Here is a 19,864-nt window from a genome sequence, read left to right as displayed (position 1 = left end):
TAGTTTTCTTCAGTTTCAACTTAAGCTTGCATAGGAGCAACGATGGTCTCTTTTGCAGTTGGCCCCTGGCCTTCTGACTGATGATATTGAGCTTTTCTATCATCTCCTTCCACAGATGTAGTTGATTTGATTGCTGTGTTTTTCATCCGGTGAGGTCCACGCGTATAGTCTCCGTTTATGTTGATTAAAAATGATATTTGCAGCGAATAAGTTGTTGTTCTTGCAAAATTCTATCATGTGATCTCCGGCATCGTTTCTGTCACCAAAATGACTTGCGCGAGAATGTTAATAGCAGCTTTTAAAAAACAAGAGCCTAAAACTTAACAAAACCCAAATATCTGTCAAGAGGAGAAAAGATGAAAAATTTGTGGCCTACAAATATAGTGGAATTACTACTCAGCAAGAGAAAAGAGGAACTATGAGACACGCAGCAACAGAATAAATATCAAAAACCTTATTCTGAGGGAACAAACGCAGACAGAGCCAACCCTGTGTTTTTCCATTTTTAAGAACTATCAGGAAACGGTAAAACTAAACTTTGGAGATAGAATTCAGAACTGTGATTGCTCAAGGTGGTTGAGAATTGACTGGAAGGGGACATGAGCTGTCTTTTTTGAGGAGAAAGAAATATTTTACATCTTAATTGAGGTAATGCCTAAGTATTTTATACATTTCTCAAAAGTCACTTAAGATTTGCATATTTCACCAAATGTAAATTTAACGCCAAGAATGAGCTGTTATCAAAAAAGAAAGCAAATAAAATTAAATTAATGCACAGTATAATATTATAGAAGTAATGCAGAATGTATATTCTCATTGTGAAAAGAATTACACAACACAGAAGAAAAAGTAAAATTACTGACTTCCCTTTATTACCCCAACCGTCAATTTAATTTCTCTCTCCCTTGTGATAACCAGTTAGGCAACTGTTTTTCCCCCACTATGTGCTCTTTAAACCCAGCCAAATAGCCCTAAAATTAGGTATAAAACCAGTTTCCATTGAGTTGACTCTAACTCACGGCAACCTCATGTGTCAGAGTATAACTGTGTTTCATAGGGTTTTTGGTGGCTGATTTTTTTTGGAAGTAGATCACCAAGACTTTCTTCCAAGGTGCCCCTGACTGGACTTGCACCTCCAAACATTAGCAGCTGAGTCCTTTAACATGTTAACTGTTTGTACCAGTTGGGGGTGGATCTTGGCTGAAAAAACATGCCTCTGTATGTACTTCATGTATAGTTTACATGAACAAATTTCTTCTTATTAACAAGATTAAAAAAAAAAATCAGAAAGTGTATGTTGTAAGAAGGCCCTTTTCTACTTAACCTAGAAATGTGTATTATTGTTTTTTTGTTAAAAGACGTGTATACACTTTTCTCTTCATGCGCTCGAGGGAGTGCTTTCTAGGATGATTCCTGGACCTACGCGGAAAGAGTAACATGTCTGTGTGGTCTGAGGTGAACTGGGCATGGGGTTAATATCCGAGGAGAACGTCCCAACTTCAGGCATAAAATTTTTCACCTTTGGGCTGCCGTGGTCTTTGAGTGACTGGTTAAACTCCTATAGTCGTGGAGAAGTGGGGGTAGGTGAAGAAATTTTAACTATATTAGTTGGTTAAATGCATTAATTATTGGTAGAGCAGTCCTTACAATCTTTCCCCCTAAATATAATTTTTTGTTAACAGATATCTTTCAGGGTGTGCAGTTGTTAGGGCTTTGAAGTATGTGTGGGTAGAAATTTCTAGAAGGTGTGTCCGTTAGGGTAGATGGGTTTGCCTACTTGGAATAGAGTAAAAATAAAACATAAATTTTAAGGTAACTAAATCACCTCAAGGAAACAAACAAACTTGGAAGGAGTGTCTAAGATGGAAAAGTCTGAAGATGGCAACATTGTCATGATTTGATGAGTAAAGATGGAAAGGAAAAATAAGAGTAGGCTCCCATGTTCTGAATTTTAGGATGACATGCGATGTGGAGAAATTAAAAGGATAATGGCTTTTAGCTCAGTCCTTAGGTTTAGAATACACTTGTAAGTGATGCATGTGTGCAATATCCCATAATAGATCCTAACCATGTAGCAAGTTTCTGGTACCACTGTATAGTTTAGTACCGTAAAGTACATTTCCTTGGTTGGCGTAAAGAAATACTTTACATGGAAATATTGAAAAGCAAATACTGCTTTTGCTTCTCACTTGACCTTGAAAGAAAGAATCTAGCTGAAAAAAAAAAAATTTGAACGATTTTGGGAATTAGTATAGTTTACGGCAAAAAGGACTAACTTAACAACACTCGACAGATGTTGCTAGTTAAGCCTAAAAAGTCAGGTAAATTTGGCAGAGTGCAGCCTGTGACGGTGGTGGTAATTGAGGAAAACAAAATGTTACATGTTTGAAGTGGTATCTGTAGGCGGTACATGGGAGTGACGGTGGTGCCCCCAAGAATGTGGAAATAAAGGAAATGCGATTGCCTTCTGAGAGCTGACTATGAAATCTATGCAGATACCTACAAGCAGGGTCTCAAATTCAAATGCCTATTTGGGGTCTAGGTTGGTAAAATAAAGGAGAGAAGTGAGCCTAACCTTTAGATCTCATTCCCAATCTATAAGTACCTACAAGAATTCTGCTCCAGCTACTTTTTTGCAGTGTTATCAGATGTGATTTTAAAAGAGATACCTAGATTTTTAAATGCCAGCAACTAATTGAAAAAAAATGAACCACTTTGAGATATGAACAAACACCTTTGGTCTTAAAATCAACAAATTTCCTTTGTTTTGCTTCTATATTTAATGAACAACCTTTTGACTATATTTTTAACTAAAATCCGACTACACTGGGAGAATGAGCTATCATTTACAAGCACCTACCATATGCCAAAAGGAGCCCTGGTAGTGTACTTGTTAAGTTCTTGGCTGCTAAAGAAAGGTCGGTGGTTCAAACCCACTAGCGGCTGGCTCCAGGGGAGAAAAGACCTGGCAATCTGCTCCTGTAAAGATTACGGCCTTGGAAACCCTATGGGGCAGTTCTATTCTGTACTAAAGTGTCGCTGTGAGTCGGAATTGACACAACGGTAATGGGTTTGGTTTTTCAGTTTACCGTATGCCAGACACGAATCCTTTCTAGCCCAATGCAAAACAGTTTTTATAATCAGAGGATTTAAATAACTTTCTGGATCACAGAGCTATTGGGATTTTAACCCAAGTGTCTGTCTCCAGTGCCTCTACTTTTATACTCAAGGAGGCTGAGAGATGGTTAGAATTTTGGTAAATCAAAAATTTTCAGCGCCTCTCCCCCCGCCTTATCCCCAGTAAGGGTGGATTTATGTTGATACTCAACCTCCTGGCCCTTCTTGCCTTCCTCCACCCCTAATACCAGCTTCTGTAGATTCTGAGTCCCGTACGCATAATGCATTTTGGGGAGTCCCTGGATGGTACAAATGGTTGTAGTTCTTGGCTGCTAAACAAAATGTTGCATGAGCAAGTCCACTCAGAGGAGCCTTGGAAGAAAGGCTTGGCAATCTACTTCTGAAAAATCAGCCACTGAAAACCCTATGGAATACATTTCTACTGTGACACGGATGGGGTTGCCATGAGTTGGAGCCAACTTGACGGCAACAGTGTAAAATAGGTAATGGGCATGTTGGTAATCCGACTGTGTGCTTGATTAATCCAAGTCCAACCCTGAGAGACAGATCAATTCATTGAATACTAACTAAATCAGTTTCAAAACTTGAGAGGCTAGGGGCTAGACCCCAGGCGGGTGATAAATTCATCTAGGAAAAGCGCTCTTGAGAGAGAACAGCCTGGCGTCTACCAACAATCTCACCTGTGTAATGACTTCAGAATGCACAATTTTTTTATGATTTCCAATTTCTTCTTGATTAATGTATATTAACATGAGAAAAAGCTCCAATAAAGCTAATTTCATTGTGGAAAAGAAATCCAAGCTAACCAGCAAACACAGCAGTCTGCTTAGCTGAATTTAATTTGAGATACATTGCCCGCTCTGAACCTAACCAAAAACTGTACAAATTTCCCTCTCGAGGTACAGGTACTTCTTACAGAAATCACTGCTCTGTAAAAGCACCCTCATTTACTTAGGAGTTCATATGACGGTTTTGGGTCTGCACAGTTTCACACTGAAAGTATGTCAAAAAGCAATCCTTTTCCCATTGAAATACCTGAATCCAATTGAAAAACCCAAACAGACTATAGGCAGATTAAAAACATGACAGGAAAAATCTAGAGACTTGTTAAAGGAAGTGGGTAAGTTTATTTAAGTGTGGTCAGATGTTGTGTGAGTGAAAGTGGACCCAAAGGTCAGTCTTGGCCTGGCCAAGAGAAACCTCAGTAAATGCTGCAGTCCGCCAACCAGCTATGCGGAAAACCTCAAGTCAAACTTCTGTGTTGACTTGACTGCATTGTTTCAAAGAATTTTTTGGCTGCTTTAGCTTAGTCTAGTTGCAGCCTGAGGCCAGTGGTGATTCAGTTGTAGAATTCTCACCTTTCATATGGGAGACCCAGGTTTGAGTCCCCGTTCAGCGCACATCACATGAAGCCACCACCTAACTGTCAATGCAGGCTTATGTGTTGCTATGACCTTGAACAGGTTTCAGCAGAACTTCCAGACTGATACAGACTAGGAAGAAAGGTCTGGCAATCAGCTTCCAAAAATTAGCCAGTGAAAACCCTATGGATCACAGCATTGATGTTGTTCGTGGGGTCACCACGCATTGAGGACTGACTGGGCAGCACCTAACAACAGTTGAAGCCTGGACCCTGGACATTGTAAGTTCCTGCTCTCTTGACAAATTTTATTCCCAGAAATTGTGTTATGGAAGTGAACTAGGAGAAGGCAAATGGATAACACCCTGCAGAATACAAGTCCAAGATTATAATTATCCAGTGACTCTCTCAGGAAGCACTGCATGAACAGATGCGGGAAGCTTCCGTAAATTAATGTAAGGCATAGAATTCAGAGCTCGTTTGGACTCTATATTATGGGGGACCCGCTGAGAGTCTCTGAAACTTAAGACGCCCTCCTTACTACTGATGAATCTTGTCACACTTTTCTCACTAGAAACTCATTAACAATTAGGTCATCTGATATGATTTTGGAGATAGCCATGAGTCAGAATTTCACATTAGAGTATTTTTTCAAGTCACCAGAGATAGTAACCCTCGGCAACAAGGGATGACTGTATTGAGGAGGGAGAAGACAAAGCGCCCGGCGCTCTTTAGTAAACTTTCAAATCAGAGACTTTTTCTTTTATCCTGCCTTTTCTCTGAGGCCTCATGAAACCAAGAGTGAATTTATTCCTTTAGATTTTTAAGAAAATTTATGTTGAGACGATCATCTGAAGTCAAACTGTCAAGAGGATGCCTAGAGATTTGATGTTATGCTTAACATTTATTTTTCTTAAATTTTCACTGAGTTTGCTTGGGTTTGGAAGTTAGGGCTACCTATCTGCATAGAATCCTGACTTACTGCCTCTTCTCCATTATTGACTGCACACTGAATGATTCCTCAGAGTGTTTTACCATATTAAATTATTTAATCATCACGACCCCTCTCTGAGGTAGGCATATCTCATCCTACAGGTAAGGAAACTGTTGAGGCACAAGTAAGCGACATAACTTGTTCTAGGTCAAAAAGTTAGTAAGCATTTTTATAGGGATTAGAAATCAGACTCCTGGGCTCCAGAGTGCAACTTGAAGACACCAATTGTCTCATATCGAGTAAAATCAATTTTTTGGAGGAATGCTGTAGGAGAATCAGTATTTAAATTCTATTACGAAGTCAGGAGAGGTGTGGAATTTCCAAGATCCATACCATCACTGACAGCAGGACCTGGAAGGTAGATTATGAGTTTCTTTGTCTGAGTCTTTTGATGAAGGGCAAGGAGTTTTAGAAGATTTTAGTGAATTCATGAGATTTGTAATGTTTGAAAATTAGGCCACACATTCTTTCTTTTGAGGCTATTGCTCTGCGATACATGAAAGGAGAGACTGAGGGTTTCTAAACACCCATTGAAACCACCATTCCTCACCATATTTCAAATTCCAGATTGGTGCTGTTGACATCTGGGTCATCTAAAGCACAGGTCAGCGAGTGCTGGGATCCATTCACTTCCAGCTGACTGTAGCATGAGAATGAGTAGTCATCTGGCTCTGCGTCTTCCAGGTCTCCTGGGGAGGAACAAATCTGCAGCCATTAATGAAGCAAATAAATGTGTCCTTCTGAAATTTGGAGTGACATTTATAAGATAGCAGACTTTAGTGGCAGGCATAAAGAAGTAATTATAGTTTATTGAAAGAAGGAAAGCCAAAGGGCAAGAAGAGTAAGGCTTAAAAGAAAAGAAAACAAAAAAACAAAGCACACAAAGTTTTCTAGTAGAAATAAAATTTCATCACAATGAATAAATAACCTCTAGATAATATTTCCAAATATTTTGGCCATTGGATTAGTGCATTAGCGCACTAACTAGTGCATTGGATTAGTAATCTAGAATGAGGAACGGAACATACTCTTTCCTTTCTTTAAATTGGAATTTCTTCAATTAGTTTATACCAATCAGAGACACGTTGTCTCCATCTTTCATATGATATCTAATCTATGACTTGATTACTCATCTTCATTTATTTCCTTCCAAGTGTTTTTTTTTTTTTCTTTTATATGAAGGAAGATGATAGATACTGTACAGTTAGAAGTTCGCATTTTTAAGGGACAGCTTTCGCTTGATTTAGACTTTTTTTTGACTAAAAGTAGCATTGATTATCTCCATTGTGAGAATACTTTCTTAAGGCAACTTCTCTTAAGATACTGACTGAAGCAAACGCAATTAGATAAAATAGAATTCAGATTTAATAGAATTCAGATCTGGTGGACCTTTCTATAGATCCTGTGGATACCGTTCCCATTTGGGGAGGCTGGAAAAGTCTGTCAGCAAATATATACCGATTAGGATCAGACAACATACAGAGAAGCCAAAGTGATTCTCAGAGTGGTTCAGCGTAATCCTATGGCTGCTTCTGCCCAATCATACCAGGAATTAGATGCCCCAAGGGCTTCGAGGATGGCTCAGGACCTGGCAGTGTTTCGTTCTGTTGTACAAAGGATTTCTATGAGTCGGAACTGACTCGCTGGCACCTAACGACAACAAGGATTTTGAATTGGGTCCAGAATGTACTAAAATCAAACCTCAACTGAATGTCCCAAAGGCCATGGAATGTCCAAACAATGCTCTCTTTAGTAAATAGCTCAGTGGATCCATGGGAAAATTAGTAAAACTGGCTGTGAAAGGACCAATCAGTTGGTTCCGTCAGAGCAACGATTTGGAACAGCTTCAGCAAGATACGAGTTGAGGGCACTGCTCACATCCACAGGCATTTGTTTTTTGATAATCCTCAGAGTCCATTCAGCTCACAATTCTGCCTCCAGCAAAGTCACCTTGTGTAATATCAGCCTAATGCTGCTCCTGATGGCAGTATTAAATAACGAGGGACAGCCCACCATTTAGGGCTAACATCTCAAACCATGTTCGCTCCGGAATTTTATTGACTTTGATCTTGTGCCCTAAGAGTGAGCACCTTTCTAAATGGAGTGGTTCTCGTTGGTGTTAGCCTGCCTGTGCACGGCAGTAGCCACTTTTTCTTGACCTTTCCTCGTCTTTGGAACTTCCATCCAGTACTGCATATCAGAGTCTGTGTTGTTACTATTTGTATTCAGACATCCTGTGGCTCAGCTTTACCTCCCAAACGCTTCGACATAAAGTGTAAGCTGGAGAGAGCTCAGTCTAGTCTAGGCCGGGTACCAGCATAACAAAAGACTTCCACTGACCTTAGTCATCCAGCCTGGCAAAGCGGTTTTGCTGTATATTCCCAATCACGGATGCCCTGTTCATACGTGTCTTCCTGCACTTTAAGTGGCTGTGTTTTAAGAGGTAGTTTATTCGTTCTTTCACAGATGTTAGTGGGCAGGGTTGCTATGTAACCAAGAAACACTCCCCTTAACAACTTCCAAAATTGCGTGGCATTTTACAAAGAGAAAAATTCCTAGCTAAGAGTAGTAGTACAATTAGGACTTCTTGTGCCAGAGCTGGACAGATGTAGGTTTAAATTCTTGTTACACTACTTGGTAGCCTTGGTCCTCAGTCAAATTACTAAACCTCTGTAAGCCTCAGTGTCCTGACATGTAAAACTATCTTGTTATGAGGAATCATTGAGCAAACACATACAAAGACTTAGCCTAGCATACAATAAACACTTAATAAGGGTTAACTATGACATTCATCTAAGAGTTTGGCTGCTAACCAAAAGGTTGGCAGTTTGAATCTACTAGGCTCTCCTTGGAAACCGTATGGGGCAGTTCTTCTCTGTCTTATTGGGACGCTATGAGTCGGAATCGACTTGACAGCAATGGGTTTGGTTTTTCGGCTTAAGATATTCATCATGATTTTTGAGAAATAAGTAATGAAAAAGTAAAACAAGAATTCGAATTCTGAAAATACACATGAAACTTTGGGGCTTTTCTGAAAGAGTTCCATGGCAATTGAAAGTGTTATGTTACTATGGTTTTGCAGTGACATAGAGCTTTTGAGCAATGAGTTAATCTGTTATTCTCTAAGTGCTCCCTACCTAAAATATTTACCGGTAGATTTTGGGGGGAATATTATATTATATGCAAGGCACTGTACTAAGTGTGGTTTAGAAGGCTTCTTCCTTCTGAATGGAATAAGTTGATTGAAAAGTTTAAATGGTTTGGATTTTTCAAAAATACCCTTTTCTTCTCTTGGTCAGCTTGTGTGGTTTTCAGAGAACCAACTTATCTTTCAACGAATCAGCAACTGATAAGTGTGAATTTCTTACACCTTAGACTGGGAAGTATATAGATGATCTTGTGGATGGTGGTTACACATAAAATGCCTTTCAGATGTTCTAAAAAAAATAAGAAATTTAAAAAGTTGAAGTGAAAACTCAGTTTTCAATTAGAGTTACTTCTTTTAAAAACAGTGTGGCCACCAGGGAGAAGTAGAAGGAATATGTTAGACGAAAAAAAGTAAGATTTATGTGAATGTGCTATTTTTTATTCTATGGGCCATATTTCCATCAAACTTGCCATGCGTCTCTCTGCCTTTGTGCGTTTACCATGGGATAACGATCAGCCCCACAAAATGATTCATACATGCTCACGCTGTGAAAGCCAACCCTCTGACAATTCCCTTAATGAGAAAATTCTAGGGATTTCCAGCCTCAGTAATTACATGACTTAAAATATCTAAACTGAGTCATTAGGCTGATCTGGTTGACGTTATCTACAGCAAATACTTTAAACTAACTCTTGAAGTGAAAAGGCTTAATTTGCAGGAACAAATAGGTGGTTCAAGTTCCCAGATGGCTTCTGTTGCTGCTACTTCACCTTACCTGACTGTTTTGTTGTAATTATTAGGTATGTCTGCTTCTAGGTACTAGATATTTTTAAGATCCCCAAAGAGAATTATTATAGGGGGACAAGTTTGTTGATAAGGCAACAATAAAGCATGTTTCAAGGAAACAACTCACTCAGATCTTTCTCCATTCAGCCAGTCCCTAAGAATCCCACAGGAATCTATCAAAACAAAAGAATTTTGAAGGCATTTTCAAATATTTATTGAATGCCTACTGTGTTCTAGACACCCTATTAGGTGCTAGGGATATAACATTGGCCAAAGTAGACAAAGTTCTTGTTTCTGGACATTATTTTATCATGAAAGAGAGAACTTCCTAAAAGCTGAACAAAACAAATCTAGCTTGATTTCTTTACAGGGTGAAATTACCTTGGAGATTGACCAACAAGCACAATCATAGCATTGATATGGGTGTTCTTTCAGTATGAACAGAGGCATCAATCAACATTTAAGATCCACATTATGAGAGTCAAGCTTATTCCTTCTTGGTAGTTCTAAGATCATTTACAAACCATCCACCGTGTTGTCCCCATGTCCCCTGTCCTGGTGGTCAGAATTTCTATGCTCTAGTTCTGAATGCATGCTAAGTTCTTAAACTTCTTTCCAACCTGGTGCCCCAGCTCAGGTCTCATAGGGATCTGAGTAACCTAAAATATATGCCGGAGATCATACACAATCCTAAAGAAAATTTAGAAATGACTCACCGTTCTGCGCGTAGCCACTTTCTCCAGAAGCGGCATGAAGTAAATAGAAAGCCATACCAAAAGCTGTACCTAGAATTGTCATTCTGAGAGAGAGAAAGGAGAGAGCAGGCGTGTGAGCCTACATGTACGAATGAATGAGAGAGAGAGAGAGATACTTAGATCTACAGCTTTATACTTATTTAACCACAGACAGGGGGAAGTATAAACACAGCAGAAAAGAAGGCAAGTGCCAGCAACAGGAAGTCTAAGTAAAGGTATTGCTGCCGCAGGGTCGGATTAAGGCGTGTGAGGGCCCTAAACACTGATAATCTGTGATGCCCCTTCCTCCTCTAATATTTTTACTATATACCACATTTTCTATAAGAAGGATATTCCACATATTCTACGACAAAGAAAATGAGTCAGTGTTTCAACAATCACTGTAAAATTCTGTTGATCTCCCGCAATGATAAATTGACTTTCACCAATTTTGCTATAGGCTTATACTTCAATTTTAATGCTTGTTTTATAATAAATGCTATAAGTAAAAATGACAATGAAAAGATATCAAAAGGAAAATTTAATGATAAGAAAACAAATACTGTATTTTATTTTCAGGAAGATCTTTCATCTCTAACATGTTATAATTAAAAACATTTCTTTCTATTCTTTGCTCGTACAAAATTCTTCAAAGATTTCATCACAGTTAAGGTGCTGAACAATATCTACTTCCATACATAATAAGGATAATGAATCGAGTCTTTCTTGAATCACTGTTTTATGCTGAGGGATTTTGAGTCTCTTTAGGGACAAAATTAATGTTCTTTTGTGCAGTTTGTGATCATTAAAGTTAGGATTATATGTAAAGCAGTTTCAACATTGGGAAATATGCACTGTATTTTATCTTCTATTATGGAATCATACGTGCCTACCTGAGTAAAATTTGTCTTTCCTGAATCTGTAAACTCAGTTCTCATGTAAGAATGAAATTGTCACACTTCCCCATTAAAAGGCTTGTATTTAAGTCTTTGGGATAAGACTACATAATTTCTTGGGTGCCTTCATGCTTTCTTCATCAGGCATATCCACATTCTTTGTTGTTTCCTTGAAAGACAAATTTAGAAACATACTCATTATTGCAAAACAGAAACATATTTTGCATGATAAATAAATGTTGAGTTTTGTGTCTTTATGTGCCTAATACCTAATTTATTAGCATATATAGAATAATATCAAGCTCTGTGTCCTACATAACAGACAATAAAAAATGAAACTCACTTGGTACATAAATTAAAACTTTCCTCTTTAGATAAATATTAATAATTCCAGTATTTTGGGGACATTTACTATGTTAGTATTATTACTCATGTTAGTATTGCATTAAATGTATGCTTGATTGCATCCATGTGTATGCCAAACATATTTTAAAGTTAGAGTTATAAATATTATTGTTTACAAGCTTAGGACATAACTGTATGTAAATACTATACAGTTAAAGAGTAACTTGATTGAATTCATTGCAGTGGTTGACATACTCGAGTTCCCTCGCTTATGCATGTCATCTGGGCCTGGAGTTCCCGTTGTATGCAAGAGCATACCCTTGTGTTTGTATCATGACAAAGAGCATGGCTGGCCCTCCTGGCTGGAGTTGTTGGATCAGCAAATGTGGATGTACAAGGCAGTTCTCTCAAAATGGTTCAGAGACCTGTTATCTATTAATATAACCCGTCCTTGCCCTCATGTTGCAACCAATTTCATATTGGGTGAATGTAGCAAGAGTTAGACTCTACAGCCTACCCCTACCTCTTGTTTATTAGAAAGAAATAGGACACTCTGAAGAGAGCTGCTAAGATAAGGAGTTTCAGTTACACAGGAGGAGACTGTAGGAGACAGATGTCAATGAAGGTGTTAAAGTGGTAGAGGCCTCAAAGCTTAAACAACCTTGAGCATGGCCATTCTTGTGACCCTGTGTGAACTTTTTTTCCAGTCAGCACATTCTCATATACTAGAGCTGGTATCAATTTCATTTAGTGCCATGCTGGTTCCCTTCCACTGTGGCACCCGCTTTTCCTTGTGTTCTGTTTGCTTGGTATCTATGGATCTTTGCTTTGAACAGTTAATGCCCCTGTTTTGTTGATGCCCTAAGCTCGTGCTTACCTTGCTTATTGGGTAATCCATCCCTGTGCTCCTATAAGCAGAGGTAGAGGAAATCAGGGATAGAGGGCATTGTAAGTTATTATAAAAATAGAACAGTTGCCATTGAGTGGACTCCAACTCATGGTGATCCCATGTGTGGCAGAGTAGAACTATACCCCATAGGGTTTTCAATAGCTGATTTTTCAGAAGTAGATCTCCAGGCCTTTTTTTCAAGGCACCTCTGGGTGGACTTGAACCTCCAACCTTTTGGTCAGCAGCTGAGCACGTTAACCATTTGCACCATCTAAAACAAAATACCAAAACAGTTTCTGTTGGGTTGATCCTGATTCATGGTGACCCCGTGTGTGTCAGAGTAGAACTGTGCACCTTGGAGTTTTCAGAAGGAGATAGCCAAGTCTTTCCTGCACGGAGCCTTTGAGTGAATTTGAACTACCAACTTTTCAGTTCGTAGCCAAGTACTTAACTGCTCAGGGACTCCCAGGGACTCCTAAATTATTATACCCCTGTGGTATTTCTTTCCATGGCACCTAAAAACAACTTGTATTTCTTGTAGTCCTCAAACTTACTGGGTTTATTTCAGAATAAGGTGGTGGATTCAAGTTTATCCTCAAGCCATGTCAAGCTGAAGTGTGAACAGGGTCCACTTTAAAAGAGTCACAAGACAAAAATCTAAACTTAAAAAGCTAATCAGTTGATTGTTTGGGGGTTGAATTTTATTTAAGGAAAGAGTCTACACTTTACAAAGTATTCGTTGCAGGTTTATTTATTTATTTATTTCTTCCTCACAACAAAATCTATCTGCATTCCTATCTGTTGTCTGCAATATATAGAGCTGTAAAATAACTCAAAGACAATATAAGGTGCAGATAACTACAGCATGTGCAGTAATAATTTTTACTCATTTCAAAGTCATTTATAATTTTTTCCAGACACCGTAAATAAGCTGTCTTAGTCATTTGTGCTGTTGTAACAGAAATACCCCAAGTGGATGGTTTCAACAAACAGAAGTTTATTCTCTCACAGTCTTGTAGTCTAGAAGTCCAAATTCAGGGAGTCTGCTCCAGGGGAAGGCTTTCTCCGTCTGCTCTGGAGAAAGGTCCTTGTCATCAGTCTTTCCCTGGACTAGGAGTTTCTCTTCGCAGGAACCCCGGGTGCAAAGGAGGTGCTCTGCTCTGGGTGCTGCTTTCTTGGTGGTCTGAGGCCCCCCGTCTCTCTGCTCGCTTCTCTCTTTCATATCTCAAAAGAGATTGGCTGAAGACACAATCCAAACTTGTAGATTGAGTCCTGCCTCGTTAACATAATTGCCACTTATCCCACCTCATTAACATCATAGAGGTAGGCTTTACAACACACAGGAACATCACATCAGATGATTAAATGGTGGACAGTCACACAATACTGGGAATTATGGCCTAGCCAAATAGATGTACCTATTTTTGGGGGACACAATTCAATCCATGACATAAGCTATCTGGATTTCTACCCAAAGCTAGACCCTCTACTTGAGCACTAGATTTAATTAATCCCTCTAATCTGTTCAGAAGAAGGTTATTGAAAAAGAGGAAGACCCTCGACGAGATGAATTGACACCCTGGCTGCAACAATGGGCTGAAACATAACAACGATTGTGAGGGTAGCCCAGGGCCAGGCAGTGTTTTGTTCTCTTGTACATAGGGTAGCTATGAGTTGGAACTGACTTGGCGGCATCTAACAACACCTGTTCAAGGACATCGTTTGGCCTTTTCTCTCTATTATATCATCAATTTTTTCTGTTTTCTCAACATTCCCATCACAAGACTAATATCTTTTTAAAACTTACTAACCCCTTTTCCCTCACCAGCTATCACTTGATTTCTCTGGTTCCTTTGCAACAAATCTCCTGGAAAGACTTAATCTATTTTTACTAGCTTCAGTTCTTTTCCTCCCACTGCTAAGACCACTCCAGTCGCTCTTTAGCTAAAAGTCGAAATCAGAGTTTTAGCCATGTAGATTCCTTCTTTGTCTGTAGCCTTGGGCATTCCTTGGTTTCTGGGCTAGCCTCACACGGCATCTGTCTTCCCTGGTGTGTACTTGCCTCTGTGTCTAATTCGATCTTTTTTTTTTTTTTTTTAATTTTATTGTTTTAGGTGAAAGTTTACAGTGCAAATTAGTTTTTCATTCAAAAATTTTATACAAGTTGTTTTGTGACATTAGTTGCAATCCCCAAAATGTGTCAGCACTCTTGCCCTTTACCTTTCCACTCTGGGTTCTCAGTGTCCATTCATCCAGTTTTCCCGTCCCTTCCTGCATTCTTGTCTTTGCTTTCGGGCAGGTGTTGCCCATTTGGTCTCATATACTTGATTGATGTAAGAAACATTTTCCGTATGTGAGTCACTGTTTGTTTTATAGGCCTGTCTAATCTTTGGCTGAAAGGTAGACTTCGGGAATGGCTTCAGTTCTGAGTTAGCAGGGTGTTCGGGGACCATAGCCTTGGAGTTTCCTCCAGTCACCTTCAGACCAGTAAATCTGGTCTTTTTTTGTGAATTTGAATTTTGTTCTGCATTTTCTCCCATTCTGCCTGGGACACGCTATTGTGATCCCTGTCAGAGCGAGGTCGGTGGTGGTAGCCGGGCACCACCTATTTCTGGGCTCAGGTGGGTAAAGGCTGTGGTTCATGTGATCCATCAGTCCTTTGGACTCATATTTTCCTTGTATCTTTGGTTTTCTTCATTCGCCTTTGCTCCAAACATGCTGGGACCAATAGTTGTATCTTAGATGGCCACTCGCAAGCTTTTAGGACCCCAGGGGCTACTCATCCAAGTAGGATGCAGAACACTTTCTTTATGAACTATGTTATGCCAATTGACCTAGATGTCCCCCGGGACCGTGGTCCCCAGTAGCTCAATCCCTCAACGCCTTGGGATGTGTCTAGGAAGCTTCTATGACTTTGCCTTTGTTAAGTTGTGCTGACTTCTATATTGTGTGTTGTCTTTCCTGTCACTGAAGTTAACACTCGTCTACTATATAGTTAGTGACTTCCCTTCCTCATGTTGCCCCCCCCACCCCACCACCATGCAACCATCAAAGATTGTTTTTTTTTGTGTGTGCAAATATTTTGGATTTTTATTGTAGTGGTCTTATACAATATTTATCATTTTGTGATTGACTTATTTCACTCAGCATAATGCCCTCCAGATTCATCCATTTCGTGTGAGAAGTTTAATAGCATCATCATTGTTCTATATGGTTACATAGTATTCCTTTGTGTGTCTATACCATAACTTGTGTTTCCATTCATCTGTTAATGGGCACTTAGGTTGTTTCCTTCTTTTTGCTATTGTGAATAATGTTGCAGAGAACACCTGTGTGCATATGTCTATTCCTGTGACAACTCTTTATTTCTCTAGGGTATATTCTTAGGAGTGGGATTACTGGATCATATGGTGATTTTGTTTCTAGCTTTTAAAGGAGGTACCATATCGTTTTCCATAGTGGTTATAACATTTTGCATTCTCACCAGCAGTGCATAAGAGTTCCAATCTCCCTGAAGCCTCTCCAACATTTGTTATATTCTGTTATTTTGATTGTTGCTGTTATGTTGTTGTTAGGTGCTGTTGAGTCTGTTCCAACTCATAGCGACCCTATGTACAACAGAATGAAACACTGCCCAATCCTACGCCATCCTCACAATTATCTCTATTCTTGAGCCCGTTGTTGCCGCCACTGTGTCAATCCATCTCACTGAGGATCTTCCTCTTTTTTGCTGACTCTCCACTCTACCAAACATGATGTCCTTCTCCAGGGACCGGTCCCTCCTGATAACATGTCCAAAGTGTGTGAGATAATATGTGCTTCTAATGAGGATTTTGGCTGTATTTCTTCCAAAACAGATTAGTTTGTTCTTCTGATAGTCTATGGTATATTCAATATTCTTTGCCAACACGATAATTCAGAGGTATCAGTGCTACTTCAGGCTTCCTTATTCATTTCCAGCTTTCACATGCATATGAGGTGATTGAAAACACACTGGCTTGGGTCAGGCACATTTTGGCCTTAAAGTGACATTTTTGCTTTTTTAACACTTAAAGAGATCTTTTGTAGCAGATTTGCCCAATGCAATATGTCATTTGATCTCTTGACTCCTGCTTCCATGGGAGTTGATTGTGGATCCAAGTAAAATGAAATCCTTGACAACTTCAGTCTTTTTTCCTTTGGATCATGATGTTGCTTATTGGTCCAGTTGTAAGGATTTTTGTTTTCTTTATGTTGATATGTAATCCATACTGAGGGCTGTGGTCTTTGATCTTCATCAGTAAGTGCCTGAAGTCCTCTTCACTTTCAGCAAGCAAGCTTGTGCCAGTAATCTTGGGGTAAGATGGTATCTCATTGTGGTTTTGATTTACATTTCTCTAATGGCTAGTGATCGTGAGCATTTCCTCATGTGTCAGTTAGCTGCCCGAATGTCTTCTTTGGTGAAGTGTCTCTTCATAACCTTTGCCCATTTTTTAATTGGGTTATTTGTCTTTTTGTTGTCGAGGTGTTGAAGCGTTCTATAGATTTTAGAGATTAGACCCTTTCCGCATGTCTTAGCCTGCAGGTTTATTTTAAATAGCTTCGCTTTAATCTCTGAACATACAATAAAACCAAACCACGCCTGTTGCTGTCCAGTTGATTCTGACTCATAGTGGCCCTATAAGACAGGGTAGAACTGCCCCACAGGGTTTCCAATGCTATAAATCTTTATAGAAGCTAACTGTCACATCTTCTTCTGTAGGAGTGGCTGGTGAATTAGAACTGCTGACCTTTAGGTTAACATCCAGGTGCCTAACCCACTGCACCACTAAGGCTCCGAACATACACTAAAAAAACCAAACCAAACCCGTTGCTGTTGAGTTGATTTTGACTCACAACGACCCTATGGGGCAGAGTAGAGCTACTCCATAGGGTTTCCAAGGAGTGCCTGGTAGATTCGAACTGCCAACCTTTTGGTTAGCAGCTGTAGCTCTTAACCACTATGCCACCAGGGTTTCTGAACATACACTAGAGAGGTTCATATGAACAGCCATTTTTCTCCTTTTTTCTCTGTATATCTTTGTTCTTATATCTCACCCATCATAGTAGACATTCAAGAATTATTTGTTCAATGCAGGTGTTGGCTAAAGCTGGCCCACCACCTGTTTTTTGTAAATAAAGTTTTATTGGAAAACAGCCATGCCTATTCATTTGTATATTGTCCAAGGCTCCTTTTGTGCCATAACAGCAGAGTTCGTTAGTTGACACAGGCTGTATTGCTTGCAAAGCCTGAAACTTTTACTGTCTGCCCCTTCATTGAAAAAAAATCTACTGATTCTTAATTTAATAGATTAAATAGTGACTTTCTCAGTGCCTTTAAAATAGGATTCTATTTGTGAAAATCTTATTACCACAAATTTTCAGGAACATAAGGGTACATACAAACCACGGTGGTGCTTATGTATACAAGGCAGAAGGCTGAGACAGTGACATAGATTATTTGGCTTCTTCCTAAACTTGTCTGCCAATTAAAATTGTTCTGAATATGACCTCGTGGTTAAAGAAGTGGTGTTTGTTAAGCCTGATGACTCCTGGAGAGTAACTGTTGGATTTTTTTCTTCAAACCATCATCAGCGTTCAGAGCAAAGGTCAGTAGCATTCTTGCCATCAACAGAAAGAAAATGTGTTTTATAAGACTTAGCTCTGTGCAGGTCTTCAAACGAGTAACCTAACCTGGACGCAGGCCATGAGGTAGCACCCTCTTGATCACAGTGGCTCTCTTTTGGAAAGAAACCACAAGACTGCAGTTAGAAGACGATGAATACAGAGAAAGTCAGTGGACAGTGAATTACAGACTTTGATTTGATTCACTGTCATTGGGTAGAATTGATCCTTGGTCCTGTAAAAATGACTAAATTAACAGAGATAAAGAACATCCTCCAGTGAGTAAAACCAAGCCAGAGAGTCTTTGAAAGCTGCACGAGCTAGCTTGTCTCGTCATCATAGCTATTGATCGTGACAGTCTAATAACATGAGAGAAGAGGAGGTGGCAGCATTTATAACAATTTCTAGAAGTTCCTCTTCAGTTGTGAGGCAGGCTCAGAGAGGGGTAACCAGATAATGCGAGCCTGTTATAAACCGAGCTCCAGACTACAAACCTGAGGATTATTTCAGAACAAGAAACCAACTGAAGAAGACATATTTTATCTCCCCCATCTGCTGGGGCCTTTCCCTGACATTTTAAAACACCTTCCAAACCAAATGCAGAGTGACAATTTTGTAGGTCAGATAATAATTTGTGTCCTCATTTGTAATCTTGTTTTGAAAGCTTGGTTTGAAAATCCTAAACCCGATTCACAAAAATTGGTATGTTTTGTGCATTGAGCTGAATACTCTTTCAAGAAAGCTGTAATGATAAATTCCTACAAACTATCTAAGTATTCAGAGAAATCACAAATTACAGCTGTCCACCAACACGGATCTCATAAAATGCTTACAGATTGTCTCTCAATGGGCGTGTAATTGGGTCATGTCGCTTTAAATTCTCTTGTTTATCATTTAAGTGGACTATCATTTTGATTGTATCTCTTTCCTTTAGTTGTGAAAATGTAAAAGAACAAAGCAAAGACACAATATTTTGGTACAGCTTGTGCTAGTTCGTTCAGGGGATTTCCACTGGTGCACTTACTCTCTTTGGGTGGGGCCAGGAGATGCCGAAGGACCTCAGAGAAACCTAAATAAAGAGTGGGGAGCTCAAAGACGTGAGAAATCTCACCAGTCCTTCTAAAGATTGGACCCCTGTTGGGGCAGTGGTTAAGAGCTTCGGTAGGGCAGAAAAGTGGTAGCATCTCCATTTCTTTACCCAGATCTTGTTAGTCCTTTGGAAACTTAGAAAAGTTGAGGGAAAACTTCCTTTCTCTACCTGTCTCCCAAATAAGAGACACCGAGATAATGTTTTGTCATTATTGTTTCTGGTGGATTCGAACTGCTGACCTTTTGGTTAGCAGCCAAACTCTTAACCCCTGAGCCACCAGGGCTCCCTGAGAGAAGTAAAGGGAAAGGAAAACAGCATCAGGAAAGACTCTCCGGGGGTATGAGCCTCCAACTGAGAAATCAATCATGATCCAACCATCAGGGTCTGGGCAATGTGAGTCCTTTGACATAACAGCTTGGTTGGACCATCCATTTTTTCCTTTCCTTTTTGGTTAAGAGCTACGGCTGCTAACCAAAAGGCCAGCAGTTTGAATCCACCAGCTGCTCTTTGGAAACTTTATGGGGAGGTTCTACTCTGTCCTATAGGGTCGCTATGAGTTGGAATCGACTCAATGGCAACTTTTTTTTTTTTTTTCCTCCTCTTGTCACTTTCTTTCATCTCCACCTTTCCCTTTTTTCTTTTTATGCTTTGTATTCCTTTAGTTTCATGAGTTCTGCTGATATGGTAAATCATTAAAAAGAAAAGACTATTTATTGCTTTTCATATACAAGCAGAACATATTGTTGTGTATCAGCGAGTTGATTCTGACTTATAGAGACCCTACAGGACAGAGTAGAACTGCCTCATGGAGTTTCCTAGGCTGTAATCTGTACGAAAGCAA

General features: G+C 39.5%; 1 protein-coding gene across 3 annotated transcripts in view; it reads right to left on the bottom strand.

Annotated features, from left to right (window-relative positions):
- IL7R (interleukin 7 receptor) overlaps nucleotides 1–10,297 on the bottom strand; it is a 31,297-nt gene extending 21,000 nt beyond the window's left edge. The window contains exons 1-3 of one of the 3 annotated variants that reach the window (XM_049862307.1): nucleotides 10,143–10,231; nucleotides 9,554–9,599; nucleotides 6,043–6,181 (exon numbers count right to left, since the gene is read on the bottom strand). In XM_049862307.1, the coding sequence (XP_049718264.1) occupies nucleotides 6,043–6,181; nucleotides 9,554–9,569 (155 nt within the window). In that variant the 5' untranslated portion in view covers nucleotides 9,570–9,599; nucleotides 10,143–10,231. Of the gene's footprint in view, nucleotides 1–6,042; nucleotides 6,198–9,553; nucleotides 9,600–10,142 lie in introns of all 3 variants that reach the window. The other 2 variants (XM_049862292.1, XM_049862299.1) reach the window with 2 other exon arrangements.
- Between the last annotated feature and the right edge of the window lie 9,567 nt (nucleotides 10,298–19,864).

Source organism: Elephas maximus, chromosome 2 (assembly GCF_024166365.1).
Source record: "Elephas maximus indicus isolate mEleMax1 chromosome 2, mEleMax1 primary haplotype, whole genome shotgun sequence".
Classification (NCBI taxonomy): domain Eukaryota; kingdom Metazoa; phylum Chordata; class Mammalia; order Proboscidea; family Elephantidae; genus Elephas; species Elephas maximus.
The sequence above is the reverse complement of the archived record's forward strand: the minus strand, read 5'-3'. Positions and strand labels throughout refer to the sequence as shown.